This window comes from Delphinus delphis, chromosome 4 (assembly GCF_949987515.2).
Source record: "Delphinus delphis chromosome 4, mDelDel1.2, whole genome shotgun sequence".
NCBI classification, from domain to species: domain Eukaryota; kingdom Metazoa; phylum Chordata; class Mammalia; order Artiodactyla; family Delphinidae; genus Delphinus; species Delphinus delphis.
The window spans coordinates 4,384,277-4,404,985 of NC_082686.1; the positions used below are offsets into that span (position 1 = coordinate 4,384,277).

At 45.6% G+C, this 20,709-nt stretch overlaps 1 protein-coding gene across 1 annotated transcript in view; it reads right to left on the reverse strand.

Moving 5' to 3' along the window:
* The window catches only part of BACE2 (beta-secretase 2), an 86,793-nt gene that overhangs the window by 40,593 nt on the left and 25,491 nt on the right, over positions 1–20,709 (reverse strand). Inside the window, exon 2 of the mRNA XM_060009790.1 lies at positions 12,071–12,159. Coding sequence (XP_059865773.1) covers positions 12,071–12,159 — 89 coding nt within the window. The remainder of the gene's footprint in view (positions 1–12,070; positions 12,160–20,709) is intronic.

Genomic DNA, 20,709 nt, shown 5'->3' on the forward strand with positions numbered 1-20,709 from the left:
CTCTCCACACCTCCCCTCCTGGGAGCCTGTGCAGCCCACCACTAACAGGGTCCCGGGATCCAGGGACAACTTCCCCGGGAGAACGCACAGCGTGCCTCAGGCTGGTGCAACGTCACACCGGCCTCTGCCGCTGCAGGATCGCCCCGCATCTGCACCCCTCCCTCCCCCCGGCCTGAGTGAGCCAGAGCCCCCGAATCAGCGGCTCCTTTAACCCCGTCCTGTCTGAGCGAAGAACAGACGCACTCCAGCGACCTACACGCAGAGGCGGGTCAAAATCCAAAGCTGAGCCCCGGGAGCTGTGCGAACAAAGAAGAGAAAGGGAAATCTCTCCCAGCAGCCTCAGGAGCAGCGGATTAAATCTCCACAATCAACTTGATGTACCTGCGTCTGTGGAATACCTGAATAGACAACGAATCAGCCCAAAATTGAGGTGGTGGACTTTAGGAGCAACTGTAGACTTGGGGTTTGCTTTCTGCATCTAATTTGTTCCTGGTTTTATGTTTATCTTAGTTTATTTTTTAGTGTTTGTTATCATTGGTGGATTCCTTTATTGGTTTGGTTGCTCTCTTTTTCTTTTTAAATTAATTTTTTTTATTTTAATATATTTTTAAAACATTTTATTTTAGTAACTATTTTCTTTTATTATTTTTTTCTTTCTTTCTTTCTTTTTTCTCCCTTTTCTTCTGAGCCATGTGGCTGACAGGGTCTCAGTGCTCCAGCCGGGTGTCAGGCCTGAGCCTCTGAGGTAGGAGAGCTGAGTTCAGGACATTGGGCCACCAGAGACCTCCCAGCCCCATGTAATATCAATCAGCGAGAGCTCTACCAGAGATCCCCGTCTCAATGCTAAGACCCAACTCCACTCAACGACCAGCAAGCTCCAATGCTGTACACCCCATGCCAAACAACTAGCAAGACCGGAGGACAACCCCACCCATTAGCAGAAAGGCTGCCTAAAATCATAATAATTTCACAGACACCACAAAACACACCACCGGACACAGTCCTACCCACCAGAAAGACAAGATCCAGCCTCATCCACCAGAACACAGGCACTAGTCCCCTTCACCAGGAAGCCTACACAACCCACTGAACCAACCTTAGCCACTGGGGACAGACACCAAAAACAACATGAACTATGAACCTGCAGCCTGCGCAAAGGAGACCCCAAACACAGTAAGTTAAGCAAAATGAGAAGACAGAAATATGCAGCAGATGAAGGAGCAAGGTAAAAACCCACCAGACCAAACAAATGAAGAGGAAATAGGCAGTCTACCTGAAAAAGAATTCAGAGTACTGATAGTAAAGATGATCCAACATCTTGAAATAGAATGGAGAAAATACAAGAAACATTTAACAAGGACCTAGAAGAACTAAAGAGCAAACAAACAATGACGAACAACACAATAAATGAAATTAAAAATTCTCTAGAAGGAGTCAATAGCAGAATAAATGAGGCAGAAGAACAGAAAAGTGACCTGGAAGGTAAAATAGTAAAAATAACTACCGCAGAGCAGAATAAAGAAAAAAGAATGAAAAGAATTGAGGACAGTCTCAGAGACCTCAGGGACAACATTAAGCGCACCAACATTCAAATTATAGGGGTCCCAGAACAAGAAGAGAAAAAGAAAGGGTCTGAGAAAATATTTGCAGAGATTATAATTGAAAATTTCCCTAACATGAGAAAGGAAATAGTCAATCAAGTCCAGGAAGAGCAGAGAGTCCCATACAGGATAAATCCAAGGAGAAACACGCCAACACATATTAATCAAACTATCAAAAATTAAATACAAAGAAAAAATATTAAAAGCAGCAAGGGAAAAGTAACAAATAACATACAACGGAATTCCCATAAGGTTAACAGCTGATCTTTCAGCAGAAACTCTGCAAGCCAGAAGGGAGTGACAGGACATATTTAAAGTGATGAAAGGGAAAAACCAAGATAACTCTACCCAGCAAGGATCTCATTCAGATTCGACAGGGAAATTAAAACCTTTACAGACAAGCAAAAGTTAAGAGAATTCAGCACTGCCAAGTAGCTTTACACCAAATGCTAAAGGCATTTCTCTAGGCAGGAAACACAAGAGAAGGAAAAGACCTACGAAAACAAACCCAAAACAATTAAGAAAATGGTAATAGCAACATACATATCAATAACTACCTTAAATGTAAATGGATGAAATGCTCCAACCAAAAGACATAGACTGGCTGAATGGATACAAAAACAAGACCCATATATATGCTGTCTACAAAAGACCCACTTCAGACCTAGGGACACATACAGACTGGAAGTGAGGGGATGGAAAAAGATATTCTATGCACATGGAAATCAAAAGAAAGCTGCAGTAGCAATTCTCCTATCAGACAAAATAGACTTTAAAATAAAGACTATTACAAGAGACAAAGAAAGACACTACATAATGATCAAGGGATCAATCCAAGAAGAAGACATAACAATTGTAAATATTTATGCACCCAACATAGGAGCACCTCAATACATAAGGCAAATGCTAACAGCCATAAAAGGGGAAATCGACAGTAACACAATCATAGTAGGGGACTTTAACACCCCACTTTCAACAATGGACAGATCTTCCAAAATGAAAATAATTAAGGAAATACAAGCTTTAAACGATACATTAAACAAGATGGACTTAATTGATATTTATAGGACATTCCATCCAAAAACAACAGAATACACTTTCTTTTCAAGTGCTCATGGAACAGTCTCCAAGATAGATCATATCTTGGGTCACAAATCAAGCCTTGGTAAATTTAAGAAAACTGAAATCGTATCAAGTATCTTTTCCAACCACAGCGCTATGAGACTAGATATCAATTACAGGAAAAAAACTGTAAAAAATACAAACACATGGAGGCTAAACAATACACTACTAAATAACCAAGAGATCACTGAAGAAATCAAAGAGGAAATCAAAAAATACCTAGAAACAACTGACAATGAAAACACGATGACCCAAAACCTATGGGATGCAGCAAAAGCTGATCTAAGAGGGAAGTTTATAGCAATACAATCCTACCTTAAGAAACAAGAAAAACCTCACATAAACAACCAAACGTTACACCTAAAGAAATTAGAGAAAGAAGAACAAAAAACCCCAAAGTTAGCAGAAGGAAAGAAATCATAAAGATCAGATCAGAAATAAATGAAAAAGAAATGAAGGAAACGATAGCAAATATCATTAAAACTAAAAGCTGGTTCTTTGAGAAGATAAACAAAATTGATAAACCATTAGCCAGACTCATCAAGAAAAAATGGGAGAAGACTCAAATCAATAGAATTAGAAATGAAAAAGGAGAAGTAACAACTGACACTACAGAAATACAAAGGATCATGAGAGATTACTACAAGCAACTTCATGCCAATAAAACGGACAAACTGGAAGAAATGGACAAATTGTTAGAAAAGCACAACCTTCCCAGACTGAACCAGGAAGCAATAGAAAATATAAACAGACCAATCACAAGCACTGAAATTGAGACTGTGATTAAAAATCTTCCAACAAACAAAAGCCCAGGACCAGATGGCTTGACAGGCGAAATCTATCAAACATTTAGAGAAGAGCTAACACGTATCCTTCTCAAACTCTTCCAAAATATAGCAGAGGGAGGAACACTCCCAAACTCATTCTACAAGTCCACCCTGATAACCAAAACCAGACATGTCACAAAAAAAGAGAAGTACAGGCCAATATCTCTGATGAACATATATGCAAAAATACTCAACAAAATGCTAGCAAACAGAATCCAACAGCACATTAAACAGATCATACACCATGATCAAGTGGGGTTTATCCCAGGAATGCAAGGATTCTTCAATATATGCAAATCAATCAATGTGATACACCATATTAACAAACTGAAGGAGAAAAACCATACAATAATCTCAATAGATGCATAAAAAGCTTTCAACAGGGCTTCCCTGGTGGTGCAGTGGTTGAGAGTCCACCTGCCGATGCAGGGGACACGGATTCGTGCCCCGGTCGGAGAAGATCCCATGTGCTGCGGAGCGCCTGGACCCGTGAGCCATGGCCGCTGAGCCTGCGCGTCTGGAGCCTGTGCTCCACAACAGGAGAGGCCACAACAGTGAGAGGCCCGCATACCGCAAAAAAAAAAAAAAAAAGCTTTCAACAAAATTCAACACCCATTTATGATAAAATCTCTTCAGACAGGAGGCACAGAGGGAACTTACCTCAACATAATAAAGGCCATATATGACAAAACCACAGCCAACATCGTTCTCAATGGTGAAAAACTGAAACCATTTCCTCTAAGATCAGGAAGAAGACAAGGTTGCCCACTCTCGTCACTATTATTCAACATAGCTTTGGAAGTTTTAGTCACAGCAATCAGAGAAGAAAAAGAAATAAAAGGAATCAAAATCGGAAAATAAGAAGTAAAACAGTGTCTTCCCTGGTGGCGCAGTGGTTAAGAATTCGCCTGCCAGTGCAGGGGACATGGGTTCAAGCCCTGGTCTGGGAAGATGCCACACATCGTGAAGCAACTAAGCCCGTGTGTCACAATGACTGAGCCTGCACTCTAGAGCCTGTGAGCCACAACTACTGAAGCCCATGTGCTGCAACTACTGAAGCCCGTGTGCCTAGAGCCTGTGCTCCGCAACAAAGAGAAGCTACCACAACGAGAAGCCCACGCACCGCAACGAAGAGTAGCCCCTGCTCACTGCAACTAGAGAAAGCCCACATGCAGCAACGAAGACCCAACACAGCCAAAAATAAATAAAAATAAATAAATTTAAAGAAGTAAAATTGTCACTGTTTGCAGATGACATGATACTATACATAGAGAATCCTAAAGATGCTACCAGAAAACTACTAGAGCTAATCAATGAATTTGGTAAAGTAGCAGGATACAAAATTAATGCACAGAAATCTCTTGCATTCCTATACACTAATGATGAAAAATCCTAAAGAGAAATTAAGGAAACACTCCCATTTACCACTGCAACAAAAAGAATAAAATATCTAGGAATAAACCTACCTAAGGAGACAAAAGACCTGTATGCAGAAAATTATAAGACACTGATGAAAGAAATTAAAGATGATACAAACAGATGGAGAGATATACCATGTTCTTGGATTGGAAGAATCAACAGTGTGAAAATGACTATACTGCCCAAAGCAATCTACAGATTCAATGCAATCCCTATCAAACTACCAATGGCATTTTTCATAGAACTAGAACAAAAAACTTCACACTTCGTATGGAAACACAAAAGACCCCGAATAGCCAAAGCAATCTTGGGAAAGAAAACCAGAGCTGGAGGAATCAGGCTCCCTGACTTCAGACCATACTACAAAGCTACAGTAATCAAGACAGTATGGTACTGGCACAAAAACTGAAATATAGGTCAATGGAACAGGATAGAAAGCCCAGAGATAAACTCATGCACATATGGTCACCTATTTTTGACAAAGGAGGCAAGGACATACCATGGAGAAAAGACAGCCTCTTCAATAAGTGGTGCTGGGAAAACTGGACAGCTACATGTAAAAGAATGAAATTAGAACACTGCCTAACACCATACACAAATATAAACTCAAAACGGATTGAAGACCTAAATGTAAGGCTAGACACTATAAAATCCTTAGAGGGAAATATAGGAAGAACACTCTATGACATAAACACTCTATGACATAAATCACAGCAAGATCCTTTTCAACCCACCTCCTAGAGAAATGGAAGTAAAAACAAAAATAAACAAATGGGACCTAATGAAACTTACATGCTTTTGCACAGCAAAGGAAAACATAAACAAGACGAAAAGACAACCCTCAGAATGGCAGAAAATATTTGCAAACAAAGAAACTGACAAAGGATTAATCTCCAAAATATACAAGCAGTACATGCAGCTCAATATCAAGAAAACAAACAACCCAATCCAAAAATGGGCAGAAGACCTAAATAGACATTTCTCCAAAGAAGATATACAGATTGCCAACAAACACATGAAAGAATGCTCAACATCACTAATCATTAGAGAAATGCAAATCAAAACTACAATGAGGTATCACCTCACACCCATCAGAATGGCCATCATCAAAAATCTACAAACAATAAATGCTGGAGAGGGTGTAGAGAAAAGGGAACCCTCTTGCACTGTTGGTGGAAATGTAAATTGATACAGCCACTATGGAGAACAGTATGGAGGTTCCTTAAAAAACTAAAGATAGAACTACCATAAGACCCAGCAATCCCACCACTGGGCATATACCCTGAGAAAACCATAATTCAAAAGGAGTCATGTATTACAATATTCACTGCAGCTCTATTTACAATAGCCAGGACATGGAAGCAACCTAAGTGTCCATCGACAGATGACTGGATAAAGAAGATGTGGCACATATATACAATGGACTATTAGCCATAAAAAGAAACAAAAGTGAGTTATTTGTAGTGAGGTGGATGGACCTAGAGTCTGTCATACAGAGTGAAGTAAGTCAGAAAGAGAAAAACAAATACTGTATGCTAACACATATATATGGAATCTAAAAAAAGAAAAAAAATGGCTCTGAAGAACCTAGGGGCAGGACAGGAATAAAGATGGAGATGTAGAGAGTGGACTTGAGGACACGGGGAGGGGGGAGGGTAAGCTGGGACGAAGTGAGAGAGTGGCATGGACATATATACAATACCAAAGGTAAAATAGATAGCTAGTGGGAAGCAGCCGCATGGCACAGGGAGATCAGCTCGGTGCTTTGTGACCACCTAGGGGGGTGGGATAGGGAGGGTGGGAGGGAGATGAAAGAGGGAGGAGATATGGGGATATATGTATACGTATAGCTGATTCACTTTGTTATACAGCAGAAACTAACACAACAATGTAAAGCAATTATACTCCAATAAAGATGTTAAAAAAAATTTTAATAGCCACATGTGACTAGTAGCTACCCTTGTAGAAAGCACAGTTCCAGATAATGTGAGAAAAAAGTAATTCTTAGCTCGTATTCACTGGGCCCCTCGAACTAAACCTAAACCTCAAAGAATAGAAACCCCATAGATGAACCATAAGCAATTCTGAGGGTCATTAATGTATAGTTTCCAGGAGCAGACTTTTTTAAAAAGTGCACTCCTCCATCTTTATGTTCTAACATCCCATCTCTTGGGCACTAAAATGCTTTGGCTCTCAACTGTTCTGCATATTAATTAACTATGTGGAGAGCGAACCCCAGATTGACTGCTCCTTTGCAGTATCAATTCTGGGTGCACAGAAACAGCCATCCAGGAAGGATGTGAGTAGCCAGGAAAAAGTCCACTCACAGCAATAAAATCACTTTGAACCAAATTCAGGGGACATTCTGCCTCTGATAAGAGTGTTCAGGGAATGCAGGACTGGAAAGTGAAATCAATCGAACTGACGAGAAAAGAACCACAGAACATTTTATTATTTTAAAGAAACCCAGAGAACATACAGTGAAAAGGTGAAAGGGCAGAATTCAAAAGAGTTGAATCCTGGGGTCGGCTCTGGTTCCCGCAAGCCACCCCACGCAGGGAATGCTGAGTCTCCTGGAAAACTCTGCCCAGAGACTTCCCCGGGGCTCTTCCACACATTTCACAGTTCTGGGTCTACCTTTGGGGATAGCTGGCCTGGACCGGGTGACCAGATACCCATTTTGCTCTTCTAAGGTCTGGAAGTGACCAGATCAGAGTAAACGGGGCCACTGACAGCCCAGGGACTTCCATCCATCCTGGAGCGTCATCAACGTCCTCGCCAATGGCAAATGCTTCAGGGCTCCAATATGGCAAGACCTCTCCTGGACAGGCAAGCAATGGGCAGGCTCAAGAAATTATCTAAATAATCAGGCAAAAATGTCTGTCATCAGCACATGGAAAGATGAGGCACTGGGTCTCAAGGCTCCAGTTCAGCCTCCTTAAGGAAATTAGCTGGTAATTTTCTAGTATCCCAATTCTACTTACAAGCATCAGTTGAGGACAAGAAATTGCTCTCTTGCCACAGTTACTCTGTGGGCTTCACCCCAGATGGAGTATAGGAGGAGGAAGCTTTTTAATGAAAATAGACTTAATTTCCTGAAAAGATTAGTATAAGGTCAGGGGGAATGAGTCTTTTGACTCTCTCATGAAGCCAATTGACTGGAGGCTATTTTACTCGCTAAAAAAGAAGTACATCTAAAAAAAATACATGATAGTCTTTTTGCTATATAGTAATTCATTGGAACATTCACCAACATGAAAAGAGGGCTTCTGGTGGGACAAAGCTACACAAATGACTAATGGTAACCTGATGTCTGATTCCACAAATCAAAGAGACCTTGTCAAAGTACCCCAAGTCAAATCTCCAATTACTGGGACATGTTTCAGGAAGCATGAAACCTGAATATCCAGAGACTGGGGGACTTGAATCAGAGGCTGACAAACCCAACCAGAAACCTTATTATAACTAAGAGAGATCAGAGGGACAAAGCAAATACAGAAACATCACAAGGCAGGGAGCTGCATCTCAGAAAAGAAACCTTTGTCAAAAATTGAGAAAGGACGTAGAACATTCCCTCGGCTTCCATCAAATCCCATGGTGGAAGGTGTACCTTAGGCCAACTCTAAAGTTAGCTGAAAGCATCAGACAAATTAATCCTACACACTTTACTAGGTAAATTATAGTTCATGTCTTTATAATGATAAATCTGTGTTGACATAAGCCTATGAGAAGCGCGGAGAAAAAACAGAGGAAAGGAGAGAAAGAAAGGTTACTATAAATTTAAGCAAGTATTTACCCTACAAAACACACGTGTTAGTGGGGATGCTGTTTAGGAAGAGAACTTGCCTAAAATTCAGAAATGTGATGTTTTACTTTTGATTCAGTTAGGAAGAAACCTGATAGCCCTATTGAAGAAGAGATCTCCTTAAAAGAAAGGCAGTACCAGGGCTAGGGGTCCAAAATGGGTCATGTTTTAAAGGTATTAAGTAAATGTCAACAATACTAATTGTTGACTAACTAACCAAATAAGGAAAGCAGGTGGAAGTCTGAATGACGGAGGTGCCAATGGGAGGAAGCTGACAGTGCAAGGGAGTCTGGGGCTTCTGAAAGCTGGCAGGTTCTGCTACGTCTCTCTTTATTTGCTCAGAAGGGAGAAGTAGATGAGAACCTTGAGTGCTCAGAAAGCTGGGAGGGAGCCCGGAATTCTTCTGTGGGATTAGCAGGAGGGCAGGCCTGCTGGGAGCTATGCACGTTCCCAGGAGTCTTCACATTAAATCAGGTTTGCGAAAGAGCCAGAGGAGCTCCACCTTTAAGTAGGAAAGACAAAAGCCATCTGCCAGCTGAACCCCAAACTGGCTAGCAGGAAGCTTAGAAGGATGTGTCCCACTGAAGGCTGAAAGAGAACCATGGTTCAACACAACCATGAACAAAGTCGAAGGCAAATGAGAAAGACAGCCCGTTGTCTACCATCGATTAAATACTGTACACTTATTGAATGACGCTGTACACAGGATTTGTAATGTTGACTATTATTTACCCTTGTACATTTCCATAACTGCATCTGCATAGCAAAAGGGTAACCTGGTCGAAAGCACACTCTGACCTTTATTGACCCCTGGCTGCGCCACTTACCTACTGGGAAGGAAATACCCACCCGTGGTGTTAGATTTACACATTTAAATCTATAAAGTGGATACACACATGACCCGAACTTGGCTTTACTGTGCTGTACCGTTGCTGTATTGTATCATGTGTCCACAGACGCGTGATGGAAAACAAAATTGCTCTGGGGAGGAAAACTGTTAAAGATGTAACTGAGCTCCAGGGATGTCTGTTCTGTCTCTACGGCAGGCAGAGCCCCCAGTAGGCGTGGGGAAACGGCGTGAATGTGTAGACTAGGAAGAGCCTTGTAGTGGAAAAAACATAGAGCTGGGATTGCCTTGCCACCAGGATAAACATCTTTTACATAGTTTAACATACACTGCGTTTTCTAGGAATGCAACTACTGTGTAAATTGAGGAAGGTGATATTTTCAGGGGGAAACTTTACTAAGATTCTTCACCAATCTGGGAAATTCACATCACCAAACCAAGCTGCTCTGGGCGTCGGAGTCTATTTTAATCCGATTTGTCAGTCTGCACTGGGCGCTGCATGTCTGTGGGGATGCTCACAGACTCAGGCACCCTCCAACTTCATGTGTATCCTACCCAGGGTGTTTACACATAGAGGTACTCATCACCTTCCTGTGAATTCCCTCCTTTTACCCCGCACCCCCAAACTCCTGCATATTGCATCAGTGCGTTTAGAATTACATATGAAGATGAGTCACACTACCTTTGCGTTTCAGTTCAGGGCATTACAAAGCGCTCACTCTATAGAGGGGGTGCCAGGGCTCAAGTTTGGGACCTCTTGTCCTAGAAGCCTGAACCTGGGCCAGTCTCTTGGTTCCTGGACCTCCTGGGCTACGTGAATAAAAATGAGAGGTTTGGACTGACTTCTGTTCGATGATGAAGTGGTTGAGGGGAGCGGGCTGTTTGGGGCAGAGGATTTAGACAAACCACAATTTGAGTGGGAAAGGGCAAAGGGCAGCCGGCGATCAAAAGTCAACCTCCTTCCCCTGGCTGCACACCCGCTGCCCCAATTTCCAGGCATCTGAGGTCACAGTAACAACTTCAGGGCACACATTAATCTTCACAAAGCAATCACAAGCCAGGAGTTTCATCCAGAATTTCAGTGATTAAAGGTTATCAACATGCTGAGTCATAAACTAAGCTACAGATTCCCTGAAGGAGGTGCCAACCAGCTATCACTGTAGCCCCAGGGGCCCATGTAGCACCAACTACCACTGCCTCCAGCTGGACACACAGGAGACCATAGCTCTTTGTACCATCAAAATGGAGACCAAGATGCACGGGCAGAAGAGAGATGAGCACTTCGGTATAACGTCTCCTGCCTTATTGACGCTGCCCGGGCTTTGCTGAACCTTCCCAGTTGTTACTTTCCCTCGTATGTTTCCTTCCTTTTTTTGCCCCCCCAACTGAAGTTGGGGTTTATTCCCCAGAACCAAAGACTGTGGGTAGGGAGAGTGAAAAAGGAAAGACACGAAGAAGATTTGCAGCAGGGAAATGTGATATACCAGCTCACGACCCTAAAAAGCAAACCACACGTCAGCTTACTCGCCTTATCTGTTTCGTTTAAATTCTAGGGTCACAAAAATAGATGTGAAATTAAAATGTGCACAGCATTAGGGCAGCAATAGATACCCGGGGGATAGTGACTCTGACTCCATGGGCCCCTTCAGAGATGAACAGTGACATGCACGAGTCCCAGCGCCTGGACACGCAGTCTGGTCTTATTCCAGAGACTTCTATCTGGGTTCCACACTTCCTCACAACCCTGCCCACAGCTGCTAGCTTGCAGCCTCAGGCCTGAGGGCTTTGTGCTCACAATACATCCTTTCCAATGAGTCATGGATTCCTCTTGTCAGAAACACCTCCTGGCACAGAAAGTGTTTCAGTGAACCACACCTTGACCCATGCCACCAATCTTCAGGGCGATGCAAAGGTGGCTTTCCAAGCAACGCCAGGCTGCTGCCCGGAACAGTCTCACACTCACCTCCAATGCCCCCTGCCCGGCTCAGGCGCACCTCCAAGTTAGGGCTAGAGGGGCCCAACAAACATCAAAGGGTCACCTCCCTGCGACTCAGGTCTGACTACAAAACTGCTGTCTGACTGAGTTTCTATAAAGCGGCGCTCATGAGAACACACCCAGGTTATTAGGAGAACCCTCCTGTGGAGTCATCTGGAATGGAGGTTTACATGTGTGTACGCATATACGCGTGCCACACCTGCACACCACACACAGATACACACACCACCATGTGCACGTACACACAGGTACCTCCACACACACAGATACATACATATATACAGACCACCATATGCACATACACACAAATAGATACATACATACACAGATACATACATGAATATATCCCCCTCAAAATGAAACAGCGTTTTGGTGACTTTCTCCCAGTGTGTTCTGAAGTGTTCATGCGGTGCTCCCAAGCCCGGCCGTGCGAGGCACGGACCCATCACTCACCTCTCCGTGTCAAAGTATGAGTCGACGTAGGGATGCGGGGCCCCGGCCACGGCGAAGTTGCTGCTTCCAGTGTCAACAAGTATCTGCAGCTTTTATTTTTAAAGGAAAAACAGAGAAACCATCAGGTTACTTGAATAAGGCAACACTCTTGACTACTTCTTTTAAAAATTAAGTACCAAGAACAATGTATTACTTGGAAAAAACTTACATCGATTAGAAATATCTTTAAAAAGCTGTTAGAAAACTGAACCCTGAACACAGTCTGTCGTGAAGCTCGCATGGGCGAGGTGGAATCAGTTTAGCCTCAGAGAGGCACTCAACCTTAAACGAAGGTAAATTCAGTGGAATAAGTGGGATTTTTCCTTTTTCAGCTGCTGGCACCTGGTAACCAGGCAGAGCCCTTTCTCACCCTGGGCTCTTGGCCGGGTTTGTCACTTGGCTGGGGTAGCCCTCCTCCTGCCTTTCCAATCTCACTTGGAAATCCTGATTCACCCCCTCCTCTCCCTCCACACGTCCAGGATGCTTTCCCAGACTCGTCCTGGCACTGGGCATCCCTCATCTCTGCTGCATAGCACCTAGGAACACCTGTCAGAGGTACCACTTCTTTTTTTTTTTTTTTTTTTAGTTTTAACGAGCTAGCATTTACACACAAATAAAAACAGAAGATCTTGGATTTTCCACTGGTGCGCTCTGGCATGGTGTTCTCCCAAACCAAGATACAGGAATTCCTCTTATTCCCCGAAGGCCCCTTTCTGCCCCTTTCCAGTCAATCCCTCCTGTTTCCCAGAGGCAACCACTTTCTGAATCCTATTACCAGGGATTGAGTTCACCGGTTCCTGGACGTTATATAAATGGAATCATGTGGAGTTTTTGTCAGGGGAGCGAGAGGAAGGTCCAGCTTCTTCTGCTCAACATGTTTTGGGGCTTCTCGCACTGAATAGAGAGACGATAAATGCCCCTTTATGCCTCGTAACTCTGGGAAATGAATTCTCTTAATTCCATTTACGAACACAGTCACTAGAAAAGCTGCAGGGCCTCACGACAGAGGCTTCGGAAAGATTTCAGACAGAACGCAATTAAAAAAGTATATTATCTTGTTCTCCATTCAAATATTTGATGTTCAACAGCCCGATCTCCCAAGCCACAACCTGGATTGGAATGGGCTTCACCTGAATTTCACATAAACATTCCAAGGGCACCAATTAAATCTGCATGAACTTGGATTCTACAGGAGGGGAAATGGGGATGCCGAGGAATCCTCGCATGTACCACCGAACAGTTGGTAACAAGGAAAATTAGGTGGAGATCTGTCTGCAGGTCCATGGGGCTGGGCCAGATAGTCCTACCAGGCAGAGTTCTCCCTTTCTTGCTGCTTCTAAATGCTCTGATTTTCAGTGGGCACTCATATCAGAATCTCTGCATGTTTTTTTTCTGTTTTGTTTTGTTTTTTTTTGCGGTACGCGGGCCTCTCACTGCTGTGGCCTCTCCCGTTGTGGAGCACAGGCTCTGGATGGCTCACGGGCCCAGCCGCTCCACTGCATGTGGGATCTTCCCGGACCGGGGCACGAACCCGTGTCCCCTGCATCGGCAGGCGGACTCTCAACCACTGCGCCACCAGGGAAGCCCTCTGCATGTTTTTAAAAATACCTCCTTAACTTCGATTCTTTTAAGAGATGGGTTTATCTCATTTACATCCAATTATACACATTTTTCTTAATCCTATCACTTCCTCTGTCACATTTTCTGTTTTAATCCTGCCCTTCAGGATTTTTATGGAGGCCTCATCTGTAGCAATGACTGATTAAATCATTAGCCACTGGTGACTGATTCAACCTCCAACCCGTCTCCGCTCCCTGGAAATGAGGCTGAAAGTTGCAACTCTCTACTCTCAGGGCTGGTTCCCATCCTTCAGGGCTTTCCAACAGCCAGCTGACTGACGTGACGCAGGTGCGGTTGGAAGGGACTTGTTATGAGAAACAAAAGACACCTTTATCCCCCTTATCACCCAGGAAGTCCCAAGGGTTTCAGGAGCCCTGAGCCAGGAACTCGGACAAAGACCAAATACATATTTCTTTGTATAAATGTGTTTCTTCATATAAATCACAATATCACATATGGACAGTGGGAACTCAGCAAGGGCCGGAGCCTCACCCATCATTGGAATAAAGCTCACTCTGTCCTCACAGCAGACATAGTCCAAGCTGACCTAATAATATATGTAATTCACATGGCCTTGCGTCTTCAGTGCCGTCTCCACGTCCTGGATTGAAAAGGTTCCTGAAGGCAAGATGAGCTTTTAAAGTTGCTCTGGTGAAGGTAGTAGAGAGATGAAGAAGAAAGGAAAAAAAAACCCAAAAGCCCAGAATTCCAGGCTCATGGCAGCCATGAAAGCAGGCCGTTTTTACAAGGCTTTCCTGGGTCTCACTGGCAAACACGCACCCAACAGCCCAGCAGAATGCCCGTGGAAAGGCCAGGCCACCTGACGGCCGATTCCCAGGCTGGCATTCCACATCCACACACGATGCTCCCGCACAACCAGCCCCAGGCAAAGCAGACACAGGACCGCTGTCCTGGGCACAATGGCCCCATTCCCTGCAGACATTTCAGTCTGCTCTCCTGGGTGTGGAATCCCACCTACAGCCTCCGCATCACACATCAGAACCAAGTCCTCTTATACACTCCCGTCCTCGCTTCTGCCACGCTGCACGTTACCCCTCCTCGCAGAGGCAGGCGACACAAAACAGAAAGTCACACCCGAACAGAGACGGCATTATTTTACACAGAAGACTCCTAATGGCCAGGTGTTCGTCCCCAGCTGTTTCAGCACAAGACAAGAAAATTCAATTTGGAGTCACGGCTCGACCAAGTTGGTCGCCACCTCGGCCGTACCTAGAGGATAAGATTTGAGGCGAGAGACGGCCCAGATACATGAGGCAGCCACAAAGCCAGGGAAAGAATGGATTTCTAGAGAGCAGTAAATGCTCTGAGTTGGGCTTCAAGTAATGCTTCTGAGCTGCCCACACCTTTTTTCTGTGCGATGACCTGGAAACGGACTTTTCTCACGTTGACTTCTCGCGCCAGGGCCATGATTTTCCCTTTGCAAGTCCTAGTCTCAACTGCAAAGGAAAAAAAAAAATACAGTCGCTTGCCCTATAAATTTTGCAGCATCCACCCTGAAACCACTGGCAGGCAAAGGCTCAGGGTGCAGAAGTCTTCTGGATGCCTCACCCCTACTCCACTCACTCGCTGCACATGCCCTGCTGCGTCCTTATCCCGGGAACTTCCAACACCACTTCCCGTCTCCTTGGGTTCAGCTCCAAGTACACACAACAGTCTAACCACAGAGCCTGTCACTCAGCCCCATAAAGGGACACTGAAAATACATACAAAAGCGGGATATGCTTTGCACTTTCGAAGCACAACTGAAAATGATTCAGAAGTGTGTAAGAAACATCATCCCTGCTTTACAACAAGAAATGCAGGAAGGCCTCCGAGAGCTGCAAGTCCCCGCTTCCTGCCCTACACTAAGCAGCCTCCTGTAGAACCCACGTGCCATTTCTTCCAGAATTTAGGAACGCAGACAAAAATCTGTCTCCACGAGGAGCAAGCGTCCTGTATTCTGATGGTCACTGGCTTTTCACTGCTCCCATCTTTCTGCCAACCACAGGGCTCTTTTATGGAAGAAGCAGGTCCCCACCGTGCATCATTTTCACACTGGAGCCTGTCTTCTCCAGAGAACATCCAAGCACAGGGCACCCCCATGCAAGTGGGGCCCACGTGAGGCTCACCAGCCTTTCTCCATCCAGCACCTTGGACAGTGCCCAGGGCGACCTAGGTGCTCAATGAACAGCTGTTGAATGAATGAAAAAGTGGGGGACTGAGAGACTTCCACCGAATGGAGATGACCACATGTAAAAGAGATAGCTAGTGGGAAGCAGCCGCATAGCACAGGGAGATCAGCTCGGTGTTTTGTGACCACCTAGAGGGGTGGGACAGGGAGGGTGGGAGGGAGACGCAAGAGGGAGGAGATATGGGGATGTATGTATATGTATAGCTGATTCACTTTGTTATACAGCAGAAACTAACACACCATTGTAAAGCAATTATACTCCAGTAAAGATGTTAAAAATAAACAAATAAATATAGGAAAAATGCACATTCCAGACAAACGGAATGTGTTTATTGACTTATAAAAGCAACCTGCATTACGCACCGACCAATTCTACACAAAATGTGGAGAGGGCAAAGATCTTAGATGACCTTTTCCAGAAGACAAGGTGTGAAAATCCCATTACCCTCTAAGTGAAGACTTTCTTCTTTGCAGGATGCTTCTTTGACAATATTCCCCAGTTTTAGCAGCCCCACTCAAACTTCCAGAACGAAATTTTATAAAATAATCATGAAACAAGGACAGCCATTATGCACAAGTTACTGCTGGGAGGGAACCGGATGGCTTTTGATGGTGGACAGATTTTTCTCCATGTCAGGAGGGCAGTCCTGTCCTCACGTCACTGTGGCTCTTCATTTTGCTGGGCAGTGACGGAGCACACAAGGCCTGGGACCAAGACCACGTCGTCCTCCTGTCCTGTTCCTCTGCTCCCTCGTGCGGGAAGGGGGCCACTGACCTCTTTCACAGGATGCCTGCGAGGAGTAAATTCAGTCATATGAAGCGAGTAATAACTGCTAGCGCGGATCACACGCGCAACTTTCAGCAGGAGGTGGGGAGAGAGGTCAGTCCTCGGTGGCCATTGCCACAAACTCCATGACACTCCAAGGAACCTCTGGCCAGGGCCGGTTCTGGAGCGATTTGAAGCTAACAGATTCTCCAGGAAGATTCCTTTAGGGGACATCAGGACTCTACATCGCCATGCCCTGCTCTGCCTAGACAAAGCTTACTTGTTTTTTTGTTTGTTTTAAATTTATTTATTTTTATTTTTGGCTGCATTTGTTCTTCGTTGCTGCGCGCGGGTTTTCTCTAGTTGCGGCGAGCGGGGGCTACCCTTTGTTGTGGTGCGCGGGCTTCTCATTGCGGCAGCTTCTCTTGTTGCGGAGCACAGGCTACTGTAGGCGCATGGGCTTCAGTAGTTGTGGCACGCGGGCTCAGTAGTTGTGGCTCGCGGGTTCTAGAGCACAGGCTCAGTAGTTGTGGCGCACGGGCTGAGTTGCTCCGCAGCATGTGGGATCTTCCCGGACCAGGGCTCGAACCCGTGTCCCCTGCATTGGCAGGCGGATTCTTAACCACTGCGCCACCGGGGAAGCCGCTTGTTTTTAAAATGGCACATCTTATGGGGTTTTATTTTCCTCCTTTTGTTTTCATACAGTTATGAGCCACCTCTCCTGCTCTCTGCCAGCGAGCAGAGGTTAATTACAAACCACACACAGTGCTGTCTTTGAGACCCAGGCAGAGTCCTACGTCCTCCAAGAGGCCTTTCAGTGGCGGCCCCGATCTATTCCTCTCCTCTGACAGCCGTGGCCTGATTTTTGGCCCCCTCCCTTGTCTGATGTCTTTTACTGGCCTCTCATTTCTCCGAGGTGCACAGGTTTCCTCTCTGTGAGCCTGTAAGTTGCTCAAGGGCAAAGCCCTTTTTCTTAGTCTTTGGAACAATCTCCATAATGACTACCTTTGATAGGAATTCGATAATCACCTGGTCCATAAGATGGGGAGGAAATACACATGAACTCCACCTAGGAGTGGAAAGCTGGTAAAGACGGTAAGCCTGCCAAGAAGCTGGAGAGAATTCACCGGGCGAATTCCTGATACACTTGTGCACATACTTTATTTAGCTTTTCTAGAATTGGCTAGAGTGGCTAACTTAACTTCCCAGTTGCTATATGATCACACGCTGCCTCTTAATTATCCAAGGCTAACCAGAGGTAGGAACAAGATGATGGGGTGGGGGGAGTTTGTTGGTGCCTCCACCTGACGCCACACTCACTCCAGCGGCTGGGGCTCTTCCAGCATCCAGGGCGCAGTGTGCTCCCTTCCCAGCCCTGTCTGATTCCCAGTAAAGCCCTAGTCATACCTGCAAAAAAAAAGAAAAAAGAAAAAAATGCCCTCCAGCATCCACGTCAGGCCTGAGGTGCCCAGGAATGAACGCTCACTGCTGGGCGCAGCCCTGAACCCCAAATACACAGCTGACGGATGAAGCCCCCACATCCTGATCCCTGGGCGGACGGCTCTGAGTGTGCCCTGCGCCACCTCCAGGATTCCCCGTAGCGCTGCCCTGTATTAGTCTTCTCCTCCCTCCTGCCTTGATGCCCTGCCCCTACCAGTGCCTCCGGGTGGAGAGGAACAGGGAAGGCTGACTCACGCAAGCCTTGCCTCCTGTGCCCCAGAGAGACCAGACGTCTGTCGGAGGGGCTCCCTCCCCAAGGTTCACCACCTGTGGAAACCTCCAGATTGTGCATGGCTCCCACTGTCCGTTCTCAATTGTCGGCTGATGCACTGGGCAATAACCCCACAGAAAGCCATTTGCTAATTCTGCTGTAATAAGGAAAAAGGCGGCATTAAGGAGAAGCACTGGTTCCACGTCTAGTTAGTGATTAGCAGCCTGAGGTCTCTCAGATATCGCTGCCTCTTCTTCAGCAGGTTAATAGATAGGAAAATGAGCAGATAATTTCAATAATGGCTCATTTAACACAACGATTCCTAATTACATTAGCAGCCCATCTGCTGAAGTCTGCCAGCAAGCAGAATGCACAGCGGCGGGGTCCTTGGCGGCCTGGCTCCGCAGGGCTGTGTGCCCACAGTTGTGACATGGGATTGTAGGTGCTGATCTTGTTAATCAGGGTCTCTTGGGGCTTCAATTCTGGAAATGAATCTCGTTTTACTTCAACACGCCTTGTTGAAGGAAGCAAAAATAATTGCCACGCGCCATTTCTCCACGTTCTAAAATTAAGGTTGTTTTTATAGAGAAGGAAAAAGAAATCATTTTCAAAGGGCTCCACTTAACACAAACAGATGTTACCGAAGTTAGCTACGAGGGGCTTGATTATACAATCTTTTCAGGCTCTGTGTGTGTGCATGTGTGTGTGTGTGTGCACGTGCTTCCTCCTCGCAGATGGGGCTCTTGCTAGAAAAACACAGCCCAGAGACCCGCGGATGGCTTCCCTGGTTCCTGGGAAACCTCAACTGCCGAAAGGATGCTGGGAGGAGAAGGGACACCCGCCTGGCTGTGTCTGATCCGAACGTGGCGGCAGTTTTCCACTGAATGCTTAGGGCTTGGCAGGTTGAGGCCAGCTGCAGAGGTCGTAGGCTGTAGGAAGGTTAAGTGTGGCGGTCCTTGTTCTAGGAGACTAAAAGTCACCCCGAAATCAGAATCCTTCTGGACACGGGAGCTGTCACTACCTCTGCAGCTGAAACCTGTCACCGGGGTGATGGGACAGTTACTGGAGGGAGGGGCTGCTCTGTGATTGAGTTTCCTAACTTTTCAAACAACCCATCCCTGTTAGGATGAGTGGAAAGGCCGGATTTCTAAGGTGGGGGGGGGAGATTTTATCACACACCAGAGCTGATGCCCTTAAACGTGCTGCAACTATGTCCACTCGTGGGATGCTGGTTTCAAGTTCACTTTCTACCTGTGGTCCCAGGATACACCCTGCACTTTCTCTAAAGCAGAGTGGCATGAAAACTATCAGCTTTAGCGTCTGTTAGACCTGGATTGGAACCCTGGCTTAGCCTCCTGTGAATGAAGAATGCCACCTGCCATATCGGTAAACAAAGGCTGTTACAGCCATCGAGCCATCACGTTACAGCCTCCTTGATGGTGCCCCCTGAGGACGCTCAGGGTGAGAAAGCACAGAGTACTGGCCCCAGGGAGCTGAGGTGCACATCAAAGGAATGATTTCAGTGAACCCGGACTCTTGCATCTTCCCATACAGAGAAAAGCACTAAATCCGTTAAGCTGAGATGTCTGGTTTTCTTTCATTAACAATAATATCTTGATGTTCCGACTACCTGGTCTTTGCTGCAAAAACTCCTGTATGTCCCGGCTCCCTCCTTGCCTCTTCAGAGCGGTCCCTCAGAGCCATCTGAGATGCTGTGTCCTGGACTTAAGTCCTCAGTTTTGTCCGCCAAGTAAAACATAACTCTCCACTTTTATGTTATGCTTTTTTTTTGCAGTTGACACTCCTGTTGGCCGTGGAACCTTAAGTAAACTACTATCTCTGAGCCTTGGTGTCCTCACCTGTAAGGTAAGATGATAGAGTGTTGCTCTGAGGGGCACATGAGATGCCCCTCATGTATGTGTGATACACCCAGAACAGTGCCTGGTACATTGGGGTGCTTCAATTCCTCAGAGAGGGGCAGTGTGACGTGTTTTCCTCTTGCTACAGGGCTGACTTCTCAAATACATCACTGTGCCAAACATCACACACATCCAGCTCCCCACCAGACTTTCACTCCGAGTCTCCACACTGCAGCGAGTGTGGACGCAGCCCAGAAGTAACGTGCATAAGCTCCAGAACTGGCACCCCTGTGTGTTTAGCAGCCTTTCCCCATGCACCGTGGCTGGTCCTGCTGCAGGTGATGCTGAGAGGGACGTGACCATGCGCTGAAACATTTGGGGATGCCCTGTGTCAGCGGCACCTGCACTTGGCCGGAACCAGGCAGAGATCCATCCGGGAACGCTCTAATCCCA